The 19,383-nt window shown below is 48.6% G+C and overlaps 1 protein-coding gene across 2 annotated transcripts in view; it reads right to left on the reverse strand.

The window, feature by feature from the left end:
- The window catches only part of LOC144682521 (protocadherin-16-like), a 357,547-nt gene that overhangs the window by 87,336 nt on the left and 250,828 nt on the right, over positions 1 to 19,383 (reverse strand). For both annotated transcript variants that reach the window (XR_013577065.1, XM_078544911.1), the window contains exon 13: positions 3,616 to 4,476. Coding sequence is in view for 1 of the 2 variants with exons in the window: in XM_078544911.1 (XP_078401037.1) it covers positions 3,616 to 4,476 (861 nt within the window). In the remaining variant the exon portion in view is untranslated. The remainder of the gene's footprint in view (positions 1 to 3,615; positions 4,477 to 19,383) is intronic.

Genomic DNA, 19,383 nt, shown 5'->3' on the forward strand with positions numbered 1-19,383 from the left:
TGCGAGTGTAAGAGTGCGAGTGTAAGAATGCGAGTGTAAGAATGCGAGTGTAAGAGTGCGAGTGTAAGAGTGCGAGTGTAAGAGTGCGAGTGTAAGAGTGCGAGTGTAAGAGTGTGATTTTTCTTTCTTTTTATTCTTCCATGGGATGTGGGCGTCACTGGTAAGGTCAGTGTTTGTTGCCCATCCCTAATGTCCCTTGAACTGAGGGTCTCGCTTGGCCATTGCAGAGGGAATTTAAGAGTCAACCACATTGCTGTGGGTCTGGAGTCACATGTAGGCCAGACCAGGTAAGGACGGCAGATTTCCTTCCCTAAAGGACATCTGTGAACTCAATGGGTTTTTATGACAATTGGCAATGGCTTCATGGTCACTGTGACTGAAACTTGATTATCAGTTAATGGATTTTAAACTCCACCAGGTGCCAGGGTGGGATTTGAACACATGTCCCCAGAGCATTAGCCTGGGCCTCTGGATTACCAGTCCAGTGACATTACCACCATCTCCCCTTAAGATTATGGGTAGAGTTTTTAGCTCAGCATGCAGGCACGTGCCCGACCCACTCGAGCGTAAAATAGCGCATGATGGCGTCAGGTGAGCATCCCGATGTCATCCCGCGCTGACATGATATTCCGGTTGGCAGGCGTGCGCAGAAGTCAGAAGCTTGCCCACCGATGATTAAGAGGGCATTAAGCCTATTAAAGGTCTGAAGATTTAAGAAGTTGGATAGCAAAGAAAAAATGCAAAGAGCACCTCTTCCCCTCAGCACCAAATTCCCACTGTGCACCAACTGCCAATACCCACACTCACTCTGGCTCTGTCTCACTCAGGATAGAACCTCGGCGAGGCCACAGCTGGAGTACTGTGTGCAGTTCTGGTCATCACATTATAGGAAGGATGTGATTGCACTGGAGGGGGTGCAGAGGAGATTCACCAGGATGTTGCCTGGGATGAAACATTTAAGTTATGAAGAGAGGTTGGATAGACTTGGGTTGTTTTCGTTGGAGCAGAGAAGACTGAGGGGTGACCTGATCGAGGTGTACAAGATTATGAGGGACATGGACCGGGTGGATAGGGAGCAGCTGTTCTCCTGAGTTGAAGGGTCAGTCACAAGGTGGCATAAGTTCAAGGTGAGGGGCAGGAGGTTTAGGGGGGATGTGAGGAAAACCTTTTTTGCCCAGAGGGTGGTGACGGTCTGGAATGCACTGCCTGGGAGGGTGGTGGAGGCGGGTTGCCTCACATCCTTTAAAAAGTATCTGGATGAGCACTTGGCACGTCATAACATTCAAGGCTATGGGCCAAGTGCTGGTAAATGGGATTAGTTACGTAGGTCAGGTGTTTCTCACGTGTCGGTGCAGACTCGATGGATCGAAGGGCCTCTTCTGCACTGTGACTCTGTGATTCTGTGAAAATTCCAATTGGCCCCGGTTTTTCATGGTCTGTCCAACCTCGTGGGCGAATCTGCCGGGCGGACTCTGCATTTTTGATGAAACCTCATCCAAGGGCGGGATGAGGTTTCTGTTCTTAAATAAAAATATGTATGGACAGAATTTTCACCATTTATAAATTCCGGAGACTGATTCTGATTCGTGGACATTTTTTTACGGGTTTTAAAATCTTTATTTATTGGTTTTAAATTCTTCAGCTCTCGGTCTTCAGGGAGATTTCGTTCAGCGCCCACCCCCCACCACCCTCAACCCCCACCCACCCCCCCCAAACCCTCAACACCCCCCCCCCGCACCCCCAACCCCACCCGCACCCCCACCCCCCCCGCACCCCCCACCCCACCACCGAGTGAATGTGTCTATGTGTGTGTGTGTGAGTAAGTGTGTGAGAGTGAGTGTGTGAGTGAGTGTGTGAGAGTGAGTGTGTGAGTGAGTGTGTGAGAGTGAGTGTGAGTGTGTCTATGTGTGTGTGAGTGAGTGTGTGAGAGTGAGTGTGTGTGTGTGAGAGTGAGTGTGTGAGAGTGAGTGTGTGTGTGAGTGTGTGTGAGTGTGTGAGAGTGAGTGTGTGTGAGAGTGAGTGTGTCTATGTGTGTGTGAGTGAGTGTCTGAGTGAGTGTGTGTGTGTGAGAGTGAGTGTGTGAGAGTGAGAGTGAGTGTGAGTGTGTGTGTGAGAGTGAGTGTGTCTATGTGTGTGTGTGTGTGTGAGAGTGAGTGTGTGAGAGTGAGTGTGTGAGAGTGAGTGTGTCTATGTGTGTGTGAGTGAGTGTGTGAGAGTGAGTGTGTGTGTGTGTGAGAGTGAGTGAGTGTGTGTGTGTGTGTGAGAGTGAGTGTGTCTATGTGTGTGTGTGTGAGAGTGAGTGTGTGAGAGTGAGTGTGTGAGAGTGAGTGTGTCTATGTGTGTGTGAGTGAGTGTGTGAGAGTGAGTGTGTGAGAGTGAGAGTGAGTGTGAGTGTGTGAGTGTGTGAGAGTGAGTGTGTCTATGTGTGTGTGTGTAAGTGTGTGAGAGTGAGCGTGTGAGAGTGAGTGTGTGAGAGTGAGTGTGTGAGAGTGAGTGTGTCTATGTGTGTGTGAGTGAGTGTGTGAGAGTGAGTGTGTCTATGTGTGTGAGAGTGAGAGTGAGTGTGAGTGTGTGTGTGAGAGTGAGTGTGTCTATGTGTGTGTGTGTGAGTGTGTGAGAGTGAGTGTGTGAGAGTGAGTGAGTGTGTGTGTGAGTGTGTGAGAGTGAGTGTGTCTATGTGTGTGTGTGAGAGTGAGTGTGTGAGAGTGAGTGTGTGAGAGTGTGTGTGTCTATGTGTGTGTGAGTGAGTGTGTGAGAGTGAGTGTGAGAGTGAGAGTGAGTGTGTGTGTGAGAGTGAGTGTGTCTATGTGTGTGTGTGTGAGTGTGTGAGAGTGAGTGTGTGAGAGTGAGTGTGTGAGAGTGTGTGTGTCTATGTGTGTGTGAGTGAGTGTGTGAGAGTGAGTGTGAGAGTGAGAGTGAGTGTGTGTGTGAGAGTGAGTGTGTCTATGTGTGTGTGTGTGAGTGTGTGAGAGTGAGCGTGTGAGAGTGAGTGTGTGAGAGTGAGTGTGTGAGAGTGAGTGTGTCTATGTGTGTGTGAGTGAGTGTGTGAGAGTGAGTGTGTGAGAGTGAGTGTGTGAGAGTGAGCGTGTGAGAGTGAGTGTGTGAGAGTGAGTGTGTGAGTGAGAGTGAGTGTGTGTGAGTGTGTGAGTGTGAGAGTATGTGTGAGAGTGAGAGTGAGTGTGAGTGTGTATGAGAGTGAGTGTGTCTATGTGTGTGTGTGAGTGAGTGTGTCTATGTGTGTGTGAGTGTGTGTGAGAGTGAGCGTGTGAGAGTGAGTGTGTGAGTGTGAGATGTGTGAGAGTGAGTGTGTGAGTGTGTGAGAGTGAGTGTGTGAGAGTGAGCATGTGAGAGTGAGTGTGTGAGTGAGTGTGAGAGTGTGTGAGAGTGAGTGTGAGAGTGTGTGAGAGTGAGTGTGTGTGTGTGAGTGAGTGTGAGAGTGTGTGAGAGTGTGTGTGTGAGTGTGAGAGTGAGTGTGTGAGTGAGTGTGAGTGTGAGAGTGAGTGTGTGAGAGTGAGTGTGTGAGTGAGTGTGAGTGAGTGTGAGAGTGAGTGTGAGAGTGAGTGTGTGTCTGTGCACAGTTGCCTTTGATGAACAAGGTGTTTCTGGCGCTGGTACCTGGTGCGGAATTCTCAGCCAATGGGATCTCTCTGACACTGCGGCGGAATCGAATGCCGCGATATTGCTCCTCCTTCAGGTAGATGATCACGACTCCTGTGGATGAGCGAGATGGTGAACCCTGATCTGTCGCCACGACAAACAACGTACGCTGGCTCTGAGTCATCGAGGACGCTGGGGTCAGCAGGCGAATCTCTCCTGTGAAGGAATTGATGCTGAATCCTGAAATCACATCCGAGAAGCGATAGAATATGGAGGCATTTGCGCCAAAGTCTTTGTCCTCGGCCTTCATGGTGACCACAACCTGGTTGACGGGTAAGTGTTTGGAGATGTTGACGATGAGCGGGTCTGTGATGAAATGTGGAGAATTATCATTGACATCCTTCACATTCACTTCTACCCGGGTGGTGGAACTCCTCGGGTCGGAAGGTGCAGAGTCAACAGCTTGAACCAGGAATGTGTAGCTCGATTGTTTCTCCCGGTCCAGAGACATGACTGTGCTAATCTTTCCCATTTCATCGATGTGAAACATACCCTGTGCTTCACTGCTCAAATAATACAACACATCACCATTAGATCCCTCATCACCATCAGCAGCAGATACTACCTGAACCACTGTGCCCACTGCACTGTCCTCTGGGATGTCTATGGTGTAGGAAGGCTCCATGAATGTTGGGGAGTTATCATTGATGTCGAGCACAGTAACAGAGACAGACACGGTGCTGCTGTGTTGTGGGGTTCCCTGGTCTCGAGCCAGAATGGTCAAAGTATAGAGTGAAATGCTTTCCCTGTCGAGGCCACTGGTTGTGGACAAAATCCCGGTATTCTTGTCAATCCAAAAATGTCCATTGGGATCGCCCTCTGTAACAAGAAAAAAAGGAGCAAAAATAATTGGAGTGAAAGTGTTGTTTTTCCATCAAAGATGCCGACACTGAATTGTGACGATAAGAGAATCATTCAAATCCCACCAAACCCTCCACCGCAGCCCCTCCTCGCCAAACCCTCCACCGGAGCCCCTCCTCGCCAAACCCTCCACCGCAGCCCCTCCTCGCCAAACCCTCCACCGCAGCCCCTCCTCGCCAAACCCTCCACCGCAGCCCCTCCTCGCCAAACCCTCCACCGCAGCCCCTCCTCGCCAAACCCTCCACCGCAGCCCCTCCTCGCCAAACCCTCCACCGCAGCCCCTCCTCGCCAAACCCTCCACCGCAGCCCCTCCTCACCAAACCCTCCACTGCAGCCCCTCCTCGCCAAACCCTCCACTGCAGCCCCTCCTCACCAAACCCTCCACCGCAGCCCCTCCTCGCCAAACCCTCCACCGCAGCCCCTCCTCACCAAACCCTCCACCGCAGCCCCTCCTCGCCAAACCCTCCACCGCAGCCCCTCCTCACCAAACCCTCCACTGCAGCCCCTCCTCAACAGACACTTTGTCCCCAGGCTGAGTTTCTCTCTCTCTCTGTCTCTCTAACCCAGGGGTCACTGGACAGTGACCAGTCTATTCAGCCCCTCTAGCCTGTAATTCAGGAACAGAAGGAGGCCCTTCAGCCCCTTGAGCCTGTTACACAGGAAAAGGAGACCCTTGAGCTCTGCTCCCCCACTCATTTTACTCATTGCTGCTCCGTATCTTTACTCACGGCCACAGGGAACGGCTGAAGAAAATAGTGTTAAATATGGTTTTAAACATTTGAGTGAGAAAAGAATAAGTGGTTACAATGGTAGATTTAAATGCGAAAAGATGGGAGGAGGGTGGAGTGAAGCAGAAACACTGGAATAAGCTGTATAGGCCCAATGGCCTGTTTCTGTGCTGGGTACCCTCTCTAATTTTACACAACCAATTGTAACAAAGGGGCTTAACCTTAAAATGGGAGCCAGGTTGTTCAGGGGTGATGTCAGGAGGCAAAATCAATTGAGGCCATGGCTACAGGGTCAGCAAGAAAGGAACAGGTCAGCGAGTGGGAGAGGTCATGAGCGGAGGGACAGCGAGTGGGACAGGTCACGAGCGGAGGGTCATCGAGTGGGAGAGGTCACGGGCGGAGGGTCAGCGAGTGGGAGAGGTCACGGGCGGAGGGTCAGCGATTGGGAGAGGTCACGGGCGGAGGGTCAGCGAGTGGGAGAGGTCACGGGTGGAGGGTCATCGATTGGGAGAGGTCACGGGTGGAGGGTCAGCGAGTGGGAGAGGTCACGGGCGGAGGGTCAGCGAGTGGGAGAGGTCACGAGTGGAGGGTCAGCGAGTGGGAGAGGTCACGGGCGGAGGGTCAGCGATTGGGAGAGGTCACGGGCGGAGGGTCAGCGATTGGGAGAGGTCACGGGCGGAGGGTCAGCGAGTGGGAGAGGTCACGGGTGGAGGGTCATCGATTGGGAGAGGTCACGGGCAGAGGGTCAGCGATTGGGAGAGGTCACGGGCGGAGGGTCAGCGAGTGGGAGAGGTCACGAGTGGAGGGTCAGCGAGTGGGAGAGGTCACGAGTGGAGGGTCAGCGATTGGGAGACGTCACGGGTGGAGGGTCAGCGATTGGGAGAGGTCACGGGCGGAGGGTCAGCGAGTGGGAGAGGTCACGAGTGGAGGGTCAGCGATTGGGAGAGGTCACGAGTGGAGGGTCAGCGATTGGGAGAGGTCACGAGTGGAGGGTCAGCGATTGGAAGCTAAGTCGAAAGAATCAGCATATTTTTTTTATAATTTAAAATTTATTTTCTTTCAGAAATTATTTCTTTTACAAATATAAAAATATAGCAACGTAAAGTATTTCAACTTACAGGGCGAAAGGTTTTAACTTTTTTCTGATGAGAAAGATCCGACTGAACCTAACTACAGCTTTTAATGGGAAAATCTGATTCATTTAAAGTTGCACTTTTCAGGAACTCAGCTTCTAACTCAGGACTAACTGGGGACTGGGCCTTGGCCAATAAAGCCAGGCATCCTTGATTTTGATTGAATCACATTTTGAATCTACTTCCTTGCAGACTGGGAAACATTTCAAACTTTTAATTGAAACCTTTAAGATCCTGAGGTGTCATAGAGTTATACAGCACAGAAACAGGCCCTTCAACCCATCGTGTCTGTGCTGGCCATCAAGCCCCTATCTATTCTAATCCCATTTCCCAGCACTTGGCCTGTAGCCCTGTGTGTTGAGGTGTTTCAAGTGCTCATCTAAATACTTAAATGTTGTGAGGGTTTCTGCCTCTACCACCCCCTCAGGCAGTGAGTTCCAGATTCCAACCACCCTCTGGGTGAAAAAATCCCTCCTCAAATCCCCTCTAAACCTCCTGCCCCTTACCCTAAATCTATGCCCCCTGGTTATTGACACCTCCCTAAGGGGAAAAGTTTCTTCCTATCTACCCTATCTATGCCCCTCACAATTTTGTATACCTCTATCAGGTCCCCCCTCAGCCTTCTCTGCTCTAAGGAAAACAGCCCCAGCCTATCCAGTCTTTCTTCATAGCTGAAACACTCCAGCCCAGGCAACATCCTGGTGAATCTCCTCTGCACCCCCTCCAGTGCAATCACATCCTTCCATTAATGTGGCGACCGGAACTGCACACAGTACTCCAGCTGTGGCCTAACTAGCATTTTATACAGCTCCATCATAACCTCCTGCTCTTGTATTCAGTGCCTTGGCTAATAAAGGCAAGTATCCCATATGCCTTCTTAATGACCTTATCTACCTGTGCTGCTGCCTTCAGGGATCTATGGACATGTACACCAAGGTCCCTCTGATCCTCTGTACTTCCTAGGGTCCTACCATTCATTGTGTATTCCCTGCCTTGTTAGTCCTCCCAAAATGCATCACCTGACACTTCAGGATTAAATTCCATTTGCCACTGGTCTGCCCATCTTACCAGCCCATCTATATCGTCCTGTAATCTAAGACTTTCCTCCTCACTATTTACAACACCACCAATTTTCATGTCATCTGCGAAGTTACTGATCATACCTCCTATATTCACATCTAAATTGTAAATCCACATTACAAACAGCCAGGGTCCCAGCACTGATCCCTGTGGTACACCACTCGTCACAGGCTTCCAATCACAAAAACAACCTTCGACCATCACCCTCTGCCTCCTGCCCCTCAGCCAATTTTGGATCCAATTTGTCAAATTGCCCTGGATCCCATGGGCTCTTACCTTCTTGACCAGTCTCTTGTGTGGGACCTTGTCAAAAGCCTTACTGAAATCCATGTAAACCACATCAACTGCACTACCCTCATCTACACAATTAGTCACCTCCTTGAAAATTTCAATCAAATTTGTTAAGACATAATCTCCCCTTGACAAAGCCATGCTGACTATCCCTGATTAATCTCTGTCTCTCCAAGTGGAGATTAATTCTGTCCTTTAGAATTTTTTCCAATAGTTTCCCTAACACTGATGTTAGACTCACGGGACTATAGTTTCCTGGTTTATCCCTACTACCCTTCTTGAATAACGGTACCACATTCACTATCCTCCAGTCCTCTGGCACCTCTCCTTTGAGGTCCTACTTTTCAACTTACTTCCTAAATCCCCATATTCCCCCATATAGGACCTCATCCCTTTTTTTACCTATGTCGTTTGTACCAATGTGCACCACGACCACTGGCTGTTCATCCTCCCCCTTCAGAGTGTCCTGCATCCACTCTGAGACATCCTTGACCCTAGCACCAGGGAGGCAACATACCATCCTGGAGTCTCGTTTGCAGCCACAGAAACACCTATCTATTCCCCTTACAATTGAATCCCCGATAACTATTGCATTCCCACACTTTTTACTCCTCCCTGTGCAGCAGAGCCAACCACGGTGCAACAAATTTGGCTGTTGCTGCTTTCCCCTGAGAGGCCATTCCCCCCAACAGTATCCAAAGCGGGATATCTGTTTTGCAGGGGAATAGCCACAGGATATTCCTGCACTGCCTGCCTAGTCCTCTTGCTCTGCCTGGTGGTCACCCATTCCCTTCCTGCCTGTGGACTTTTAGCCTGCAGTGTGACCACCTCTCTATACGTGCTATCCACGATACTCTCCGCCTTGTGGATGCTCCACAGTGTCCCCAGCTGCCGCTCCAGCTCCGAAACCCGGGCTTCCAGGAGCTGCAGCTTCAGACACTTTCAGCACACATGCTGGTCCACTGGAAATGTTCCAGGCTTCCCACATAGAACAGGAGGAGCACAACACAGCTTTGAGCTCTCCTGCCATGACTTACCCCTTTAAATTAAATTAAACCTTTTGGAAGATACTCAATATTAAATAATATCAATTACTCTCAGGCCCTTCTTCCCTGCTCCTTGTTGTTACAGAATATAGCCCTTACAAATGATGAACCACAAAATAAGACCTTAAAAACTATAAGCGATAAAAGTAGTAAATACTTACCCGACCGTACTCATGGTACTCAAAGGGTCACCTCGTTCCCTCCTCACCAAACTCCCTCCGTCACCAAACTCCAACTTAAGCACTCTACTACAGCCCAAAGCAGCACTCCAGTGCAGACAAAGTCAGCACTGTAAGATGGCCTGTTTTTATACTCTCTGAATCTAGCCTCTGAAAACCTGTTTAAGCCAGTTATCTAATTAACTAGTAGCTGCAAGCAGAGCCTGTATAAACCCTGTTTTGAAACTAGCCTAAAACTTACCTTCTTCCAACCCAAACATCAACTTTTAGCTAATGACTAAATTAAAGAAAGACTAGACTTTAGATAGAAATTAACCCTTAAATTCCCTCAGTCACAAAACTCCAACTTAAGCACTCTACTGCAGCCCAAAGCAGCACTCCAGTATTGGCAATCACAGCCCTGTCAACCCTGCAAAGTCCCCCTTACTAACATCTGGGGGCAAGTGCCAAAATTGGGAGAGCTGTCTCACAGACTAGTCAAGCAACAGCCTGATATAGTCATCCTCACGGAATCATACCTTACAGATAATGTCCCAGGCTCCACCATCACCATCCCTGGGTATGTCCTGTCCCACCGGCAGGACAGACCCAGCAGAGGGGGCGGCACAGTGGTGTACAGTCGGGAGGGAGTTCCCCTGGGAGTCCTCCACATCGACTCCGGACCCCATGAAGTCTCATAGAATCAGGTCAAACATGGGCAAGGAAACCTCCTGCTGATTACCATATACCGCCCTCCCTCAGCTGATGAATCAGTGCTCCTCCATGTTGAACACCACTTGGAGGAAGCACTGAGGGTGACAAGGGCGCAGAATGTACTCTGGGTGGGGGACTTCAATGCCCATCATCAAGAGTGGCTCGGTAGCACCACTACTGACCGAGCTGGCCGAGTCCTAAAGGACATAGCTGCTAGACTGGGTCTGCGGCAGGTGGTGAGGGAACCAACAAGAGGGGAAAACATACTTGACCCCATCCTCACCAACCTGCCTGCCACAGATGCATCTGCCCATGACAGTATCGGTAGGAGTGACCACCGCACAATCATTGTGGAGATGATGTCCCACCTTCACATTGAGGATACTCTCCATCGTGTTGTGTGACACTACCACCGTGCTAAATGGGATAGATTTTGAACAGATCTAGCAACTCAAGACTGGGCATCCATGAGGTGCTGTGGGCCATCAGCAGCAGCAGAATTGTACTCGAACACAATCTGTAACCTCATGGCCCAGTATATCCCCCACTCTACCATTACCATCAAGCCAGGGGGTCAACCCTGGTTCAATGAAACGTGCAGGAGGACATGCCAGGAGGAGCACCAGGCAAACCTAAAAATGAGGGGTCAACCTGGTGACACAGGACTACTTGTGTGCCAAACAACATAAGCAGCAAGTGATAGATGGAGCTAAGCGATCCCACAACCAACGGACCAGATCTAAGCTCTGCAGTCCTGCCACATCCAGTCGTGAATGGTGGTGGACAATTAAACAACTCACTGGAGGAGGAGGCTCCACAAACATCCCCATCCGCAATGATGGAGGAGCCCAGCACATCAGTGCAAAAGATAAGGCTGAAGCATTTGCTACAATATTCAGCCAGAGGTGCCGAGTGGATGATCCATCTCGGCCTCCTCTGGAGGTCCCCAGCATCACAGATGCCAATCTTCAGCCAATTCGATTCACTCCATGTGATATCAAGAAACGGCTGAAGGCACTGGATACTGCAAAGGCTATGGGCCCTGACAATATTCTGGCAATAGGACTGAAGACCTGTGCTCCAGAACTTGCCGTGCCCCTAGCCAAGCTGTTCCAGTACAGCTACAACACTGGCATCTACCCGGCTATGTGGAAAATTGCCCAGGTGTGTCCCGTACACAAAAAGCAGGACAAATCCAACCCGGCCAATCACTGCCCCATCAGTCTACTCTCCATCATCAGTAAAGTAATGGAAGGGATCGTCAACAGTGATACCAAGCGGCACTTGCTTAGCAATAACCTGCTCACTGATGCCCAGTTTGGGTTCCGCCAGGGCCACTCAGTTCCTGACCTTATTACAGCCTTGGTTCAAACATAGAGAAAAGAGCTGAACTCCCGAGGTGAGATGAGAGTGACTGCCCTTGACATCAAGGCAGCATTTGACAGAGTGTGGCATCAAGGAGCCCTAGCAAAATGATCCAGTTGTTGTGGTCCACGTCGGGACAAATAACATAGGTAAGACTAGGAAAGAGGACCTGTTTGGGGATTATCAGGAACTAGGAACTAAATTAAAGAACAGGTCCTCAAGGGTTATAATCTCTGGATTACTACCCGAGCCACGTGCAAATTGGCATAGGGACGCGAGAATAAGGGAAGTAAACACGTGGCTAAAGGAGTGGTGCGGGAAAGAGGGGTTCCATTTCGTGGGGCACTGGCATCGGTATTGGAACAGGAGGGATCTGTACCGTTGGGACGGTCTCCACCTGAACCGATCTGGGACCAATGTTCTAGCGAAAAGGGTAAATAGGGTGGTCAACAGGATTTTAAACTAGAAAGTGGGGGGGAAGGGAAGGGTAAAACTCCAAGAAGTATGACTAATGGGATACAAAGCAGCAGGTTAGCGTATGGGGGAGGTGGATTCAACTTCATGGAAAATTATGAAAAAACTGAAAAGAAAGGAGAGCCCAGGAGATGCTATGAAAGTCCCCAGAACATAAAATAGGACAGAGTGTTTGGAAACGGCTAGGAACCTAACTTCAAGCACATCAGATAAAGGGACGACAATGAGAAAAGGGACGGGAAATACAGGGCTGAAGGTGTTGTATCTGAATGCACACAGTATACGAAATAAGGTAAATGAGCTTGTGGTGCAGATTGAAATTGGCAGGTATGATGTGGTGGGCATTACGGAGACATGGCTGCAAGGGGATCAGGACTGGGAGCTAAATATCCAAGGATATACATCTTATCGAAAAGATAGGCAGGTTAGCAGAGGGGGTGGGGTTGCTTTGTTAGTAAGAAATGAAATTAAATCGATAGCAAGAAACGACGTAGGGTCAGATGATGTAGAATCTGCGTGGGTAGAGTTGAGGAACCGCAAAGGTAAAAACATCATAATGGGAGTTATGTACAGGCCTCTGTATGTCAGGATGTGGGGCACAAGATACACCAGGAGATTGAAAAGAAAAGGTGTGTAAGAAAGGCAAGGTTACAGTGATCATGGGGGATTTCAATATGCAGGTAGACTGGGAAAATCAGGTTGGTAGTGGATCCCAAGAAAAGGAATTTGTGGAATGTCTACGAGATGGCTTTTTGGAGCAGCTTGTGGTGGAGCCCACTCGGGAACAGGCAATTCTAGATTTAGTGATGTGTAATGAGGCAGATTTGATAAGGAAGCTTAAGGTGAAGGAAACCTTAGGAGGAAGTGACCATAATATGATAGAATTTACCTGCAACTTGAAAGGAAAAAGCTGGAATCAGATGTAACGGTATTACAGTTGAATAAAGGCAACTACAGAGGCATGAGGGAGGAGCTGGCCAGAATTGACTGGGAGATGAGCCTAGCAGGAAAGACAGTGGAACAGCAGTGGCAGGAGTTTCTGGGAGTAATTTGGGAGACACAGCAAAAATTCATCCTTAGGAAGAAGAAGCATACTAAAGGGAGGACGAGGCAACCATGGCTGACAAGGGAAGTCAGGGACAGCATAAAAGCTAAAGAGAAAGCATACAATGCGGCGATGAGCAGTGGGAAACCAGGGGATTGGGAAGCCTACAAAGACCAACAGAGGACAACTAAAAAAGAAATAAGGAGGGAGAAGATTAAATATGAGGGTAAACTAGCCAGTAATATAAAAGAAGATTGCAAGAGCTTTTTTAGATATATAAAGGGTAAGAGAGAGGCAAATGTGGACATTGGGCCGCTGGAAAATGACGCTGGAGAAGTAGTAGTGGGAAACAAAGAAATGGCAGAGGAACTGAATAGGTACTTTGCGTCAGTCTTCACGATGGAAGACACGAGTAACATCCCCAAAGTTCAAGAGAGTCGGGGGGGCAGAGGTGAGTATGGTGGCCATTACCAAGGAGAAGGTGCTAGGAAAACTGAAAAGGTCTGAAGGTGGATAAATCACCTGGACCAGCTGGATTACATCCCAGAGTTCTGAAGGAGATAGCTCAAGAGATAGTGGAGGCATTAGTGGTGATCTTTCAGGAATCACTGGAGTCAGGGAGGGTCCCAGACGACTGGAAAATCACTAATGTAAACCACCTGTTTAAGAAGGGAGTGAGGCAAAAGACAGGAAATTACAGGCCGATTAGCCTGACTTCGGTCATTGGTGAGATTTTAGAGTCCATTATTAAGGATGAGATTTCAGAATACTTGGAAGTGCATGGTAAAATAGGGCAAAGTCAGCATGGTTTCATCAAGGGGAGGTCATGCCTGACAAATCTGTTAGAATTCTTTGAGGAGGTAACGAGTAGGTTAGACAAAGGAGCCAATGGATGTTATCTACTTGGACTTCCAGAAGGCCTTTGACAAGGTGCCGCACAGGGGGCTGCTCAGTAAGATAAGAGCCCATGGTGTTAGAGGCAAGGTACGAGCATGGATAGAAGATTGGCTGTCTGGCAGGAGGCAGAGAGTGGGGATAAGGGGGTCCTTCTCAGGATGGCAGTCGGTGACTAGTGGAGTTCCACAGGGGTCAGTGTTGGGACCACAACTTTTCACTCTATACATTAATGATCTAGATGAAGGAACTGAGGGCATCCTGGCTAAGTTTGCAGATGATACAAAGATAGGTGGAGGGACAGGTAGTATTGAGGAGGCGGGGAGGCTGCAGAAGGATTTGGAACGGTTAGGAGAATGGGCAAAGAAGTGGCAGATGGATTACAACATGGGCAAGTGTGAGGTCATGCACTTTGGTAGGAAGAATAGAGGCATAGACTATTTTCTAAATGGGGAGAGAATTCAGAAATCTGGAGTGCAAAGGGACTTGGGAGTCCTAGTCCAGGATTCTCTTAAGGTTAACTTGCAGGTTGAGTCGGTAGTTAGGAAGGCAAATGCAATGTTGGCATTTATTTCGAGAGGACTAGAATATAAAAGCAGGGATGTGCTGCTGAGGCTTTATAAGGCTCTGGTCAGACCACATTTAGAATATTGTGAGCAATTTTGGGCCCCGTATCTCAGGAAGGATGTGTTTGCCCTGGAGAGGGTCCAGAGGAGGTTCACGAGAATGATCCCAGGAATGAAAGGCTTAACATATGAGGAACGTTTGAGGACTCTGGGTCTATACTCGATGGAGTTTAGAAGGATGAGGGGGATCTGATTGAAACTTACAGAATACTGAAAGGCCTGGATAGAGTGGACGTGGGGAAGATGTTTCCATTAGTAGGAGAGACTAGGACCTGAGGGCACAACCTCAGAGTAAAGGGAAGACATTTTAGAACAGAGATGAGGAGAAACTTCTTTAGCCAGAGAATGGTGAATCTATGGAATTCATTGCCACAGAAGGCTGTGGAGGCCAGGTCATTGAGTGTATTTAAGACCGAGATTGATAGGTTCTTGATTGTTAAGGGGGTAAAAGGTTACGGGGAGAAGGCGGGAGAATGGGGCTGAGAAACTTATCAGCCATGATTGAATGGCGGAGCAGACTTGATGGGCCGAATGGCCTAATTTCTGCTCCTATGTCTTATGGTCTTATGGTCAAAACTGGAGTCAATGGGAATCAGGGGGAAAACTCTCCGCTGGTTGGAGTCATACCTAGCACAAAGGAATATGGTTGTGGTTGTTGGAGGTCAGTCATCTCAGCACCAGGACATCACTGCAGGAGTTCCTCAGGGTAGTGTCCTAGGCCCAACCATCTTCAGCTGCTTCATCAATGACCTTCCTTCCATCATAAGGTCAGAAGTGGGGATGTTCGCTGATGATTGCACAATGTTCTGCACCATTCACAACTATTCAGATACTGAAGCAGTCCATGTCCAAATGCAGCAAGACCTGGACAATATCCAGGCTTGGGCTGATAAGTGGCAAGTAACATTTGCGCCACACAAGTGCCAGGCAATGACCATCTCCACAAGAGAGAATCCAACCATCGCCCCTTGATTTTCAGTGGCTTTACCATCACTGAATCCCCCACTATCAACATCGTGGGGGTTACCAATGACCAGAAACTGAACTGAACCAGTCATATAAATACTGTGGCTACAAGAGCAGGTCAGAGGCTAGGAATCATGCGACAAGTAACTCACTTCCTGACTCCCCAAAGCCTGTCCACCAGCTACAAGGCACAAATCAGGAATGTGATGGAATACTCCCCACTTGCCTGGATAAGTGCAGCTCCTACAACATTGAAGGAGCTTGACACTGTCCAGGACAAAGCAGCCCCGCTTGATTGGCATCACATCCACAAACATTCACTCCCTCCACAACCGATGCACAGTAGCAGCAGTGTGTGTACCATCTACAAGATGCACTGCAGGAATTCACCAAGGCTCCTTCGACAGCATCTTCCAAACCCACGACCACTACCATCTAGAAGGACAAGGGCAGCAGATAGATGGGAACACCACCACCTGGAAGTTCCCCTCCAAGTCACTCATCATCCTGACTTGGAAATATATCGCCGTTCCTTCACTGTCACTGGGTCAAAATCCTGGAACTCCCTCCCTAACAGCACTGTGGGTGTACCTACACCACATGGACCGCAGCGGCTCAAGAAGGCAGCTCACTCCCACCTTCTCAAGGGTAATTAGAGATGGGCAATAAATGCTGGCCCAGCCAGCGAAGCCCACATCCCATGAATGTCTAAAAAAAAGGTGACTTAATTGATACCTTTAAGATTCTGAGGGGTCTTGACAGGGTGGGTGTGGAGAGGATGTTTCCTCTTGTGGGAGAATCTAGAACTAGGGGGTCACTGTTTAAAAATAAGGGGTCACTCATTTAAGACAGAGATGAGGAGAAATTTTTTCTCTCAGAGAGTTGTGAGTCTTTGGAACTCTCTTCCTCAAAAGAAGGTGGAAGCAGAGTCTTTGAATATTTTTAAAGCAGAGGTGGATAGATTCTTGACTAACAAGGGGGTGAAAGGTTATCAGGGGTAGGTAGGGATGTGGGGTTGAGGTTACAGCCATGATCTTATTGAATGGTGGAGCAGACTCGAGGGGCCGAGTGGCCTACTCCTGCTTCTAATTTGTATGCTCGTATTTCACCTGGGTCTGATGATTATATTGTCCAGTGCTTCACATGCTTTTTTTATTATTCATTCACAGGATGTGGGCTTCGCTGGCTGGGCCAGCATTTATTGCCCATCCCTAATTACCCTTGAGAAGGTGGTGGTGAGCTGCCTTCTTGAACCGCTGCAGTCCATGTGGTGTAGGTACACCCACAGTGCTGTTAGGGAGGGAGTTCCAGGATTTTGACCCAGCGACAGTGAAGGAACGGCGATATATTTCCAAGTCAGGATGGTGAGTGACTTGAAGAGGAACTTCCAGGTGGTGGTGTTCCCAACTATCTGCTCCCCTTGTCCTTCTAGATGGTAGTGGTCATGGTTTTGGGAGGTGCTGTCGAAGGAGCCTTGGTGAATTCCTGCAGTGCATCTTGTAGATGGTACACACTGCTGCTACTGTGTGTCGGTGCTGGAGGGAGTGAATGTTTGTGGATGTGGTGCCCATCAAGTCGGCTGCTTTGTCCTGGACAGTGTCAAGCTTCTTGAGTGTTGTGGGAGCTGCACTTATCCAGGCAAGTGGGGGGTATTCCATCACACTCCTGACTTGTGTCTTGTAGATGGTGGACAGGCTTTGTGGAGTCAGGAGGTGAGTTACTCATCACACGATTCCTAACCTCTGACCTGCTCTTGTAGCCACAGTATTTATATGGCTAGTCCAGTTCAGTTTCTGGTCAATGGTAACCCCCAGGATGTTTATAGTGGGGGATTCAGTGATGGTAATGCCATTGAACGTCAAGGGGCAATGGTTAGATTCTCTCTTGTTGGAGATGGTCATTGCCTGGCACTTGTGTGGCATGAATGTTACTTGCCACTTATCAGCCCAAGCCTGGATAATGTCCAGGTCTTGAGGCAATTGGACGTGGACTGCTCAGTATCTGAAGAGTCGTGAATGGTGCTGAACATTGTGTAATCATCAGCGAACATCCCCTCTTCTGACCTTATGATGGAAGGAAGGTCATTGATGAAGCAGCTGAAGATGGTTGGGCCGAGGACACTACCCTGAGGAACTCCTGCAGTGATGTCCTGGAGCTGAGATGATTGACCTCCAACAACCACAACCATCTTCTTTTGTGCTCAGTATGACTCCAACCAGCGGAGAGTTCCTCCCCCCGGGTCACTGTTTAAAAATAAGGGTTTGCACATTTAAAACCTAGATGAGGTGAATTTTTTTCACTCAGAGGGTCGTGAGTCTTTGGAACTCTCTTCCTGAAAAGGTGGTGGACACAGAGTCTTAAATATTTTTATGGCAGAGGTGGATAGATTCTTGGTAACCAAGGGAGTGATAGGTTATTGGGGGTAGGTGGGATACAGATTTGAGGTTACTATCAGGTTAGCAATAATCGTATTAAAGGGCGGAGCAGGCTCGAGGGGCCAAATGGCCTACTCCTGCTCCTCGTTCATATGCTCATATTCCCATTGACTCCAGTTTTGCTAGGTCTCCTTGATGCCTCACTTGGTCAAATGCGGCCTTGATGTCAAGGGCAGTCACTCTCATCTCACCTCGGGAGTTCAGCTCTTTTCTCTATGTTTGAACCAAGGCTGTAATGAGGTCAGGAGCTGAGTGGCCCTGGCGGAACCCAAACTGGGCGTCAGTGAGCAGGTTATTGCTAAGCAAGTGCTGCTTGATAGCACTGTTAATGACCCCTTCCATTACTTTACTGGTGATCGAGAGTAGACTAATGGGGCGGTAATTGGCCAGGTTGAATTTGTCCTGCTTTTTGTGTACAGGACATACCTGGGCAATTTTTCACATAGCCGGGTAGATGCCAGTGTTGTAGCTGTACTGGAACAGCTTGGCTAGGGGCGCGGCAAGTTCTGGAGCACAAGTCTTCAGTACTATTGCCGGAATATTGTCAGGGCCCATAGCCTTTGCAGTATCCAGTGCCTTCAATCATTTCTTGATATCACATGGAGTGAATCTAATTGGCTGAAGGCTGGCATCTGTGATGCTGGGGACCTCCGGAGGAGGCAGAGATGGATCATCCACTCAGCACTTCTGGCTGAAGATTGTAGCAAAGTCTTATCTTTTGCACTGATGTGCTGGGCTCCTCCATCATTGAGGATGGGGATATTTGTGGAGCCTCCTCTTCCAGTGAGTTGTTTAATTGTCCACCACCATTCATGATTGGATGTGGCAGGACTGCAAAGCTTAGGTCTGATCCATTGTTTGTGGGATCGCTTAGCTCTGTCTATCACTTGCTGCTTATGCTGTTTGTCACGCAAGTAGTCCTGTCTTATAGCTTCAGCAGGTTGACAATGTATTTTTCTGCATTCAAGAACAGAATAACATAAGAAATAGGAGCAGGTTTAGGCCATTCAGCCCCTCAAGCCTACCCCGTCATTCAATAAGATCATGGCTGATCTGCCCCAGGTCTCAACTCCTCTCTCATGCCCTCATAGCCCTCAACTCCCCGATATTTCAAAAATCTATCTACCTCCTCTTTAAATACTTTCAGTGATCTAGCCTCCACAGCTCTCCGAGGTAGAGAATTCCAGACATTCACTACCCTCTGAGAGAAGAAATACCTTTGCAGTTCAGTTTTAAATGAGTGTCCCCTTATTCTGTGACTATGTCCCCTAGTTTGAGATTCCCCCACTAGTGGAAACATCTTCTCAACATCTACCCTGTCAAGCCCCCTCAGAATCTTGTACATTTCAATAAGATCACCCCTCATTCTTCTAAACTCTAATGTATAAAGGCCTAACCTGTTTAGCCGTTCTTGATTATTCAACCCTTTCATTCCAGGAATCAGCCTAGTGAATCTCTTTTGAACTGCCTCCAATGCCAGTATATCCTTTCTTAAATATTGGGACCAAAATTGTACACAGTACTCCAGGTGCAGCCTCACCAACACCCTGTAAAGCTGTAACAAGGCTTCCCTGTTTTTAAACTCCAACCCCCTAGCAATACAGGCCAAAATTCCATTTACCTTCTGTTTCATGCACAAGAACACCCAGATCCCTCTGCGCTACACTTTTTTTGGAGTCTGTCCCCATTTAAATAATAGACTGCCTTTTGATTCTTCCTACCAAAGTGCATGACTTCACACTTTCCTACATTGAACTCCATCTGCCAAGTTTTTGCCTACTCACTCAACCTGTCTATATCCTTTACAAATTCCTTACGTCTTCATCACAACATGCCCTCCCATCTATTTTTGTATCATCAGCAAATTTGGATACATTACACTCTGCTCCCTCCTCCAAGTAATTAAAATA

The sequence above is a fragment of the Cetorhinus maximus genome, chromosome 7 (genome assembly GCF_964194155.1).
Source record: "Cetorhinus maximus chromosome 7, sCetMax3.hap1.1, whole genome shotgun sequence".
In the NCBI taxonomy this organism is placed as follows: domain Eukaryota; kingdom Metazoa; phylum Chordata; class Chondrichthyes; order Lamniformes; family Cetorhinidae; genus Cetorhinus; species Cetorhinus maximus.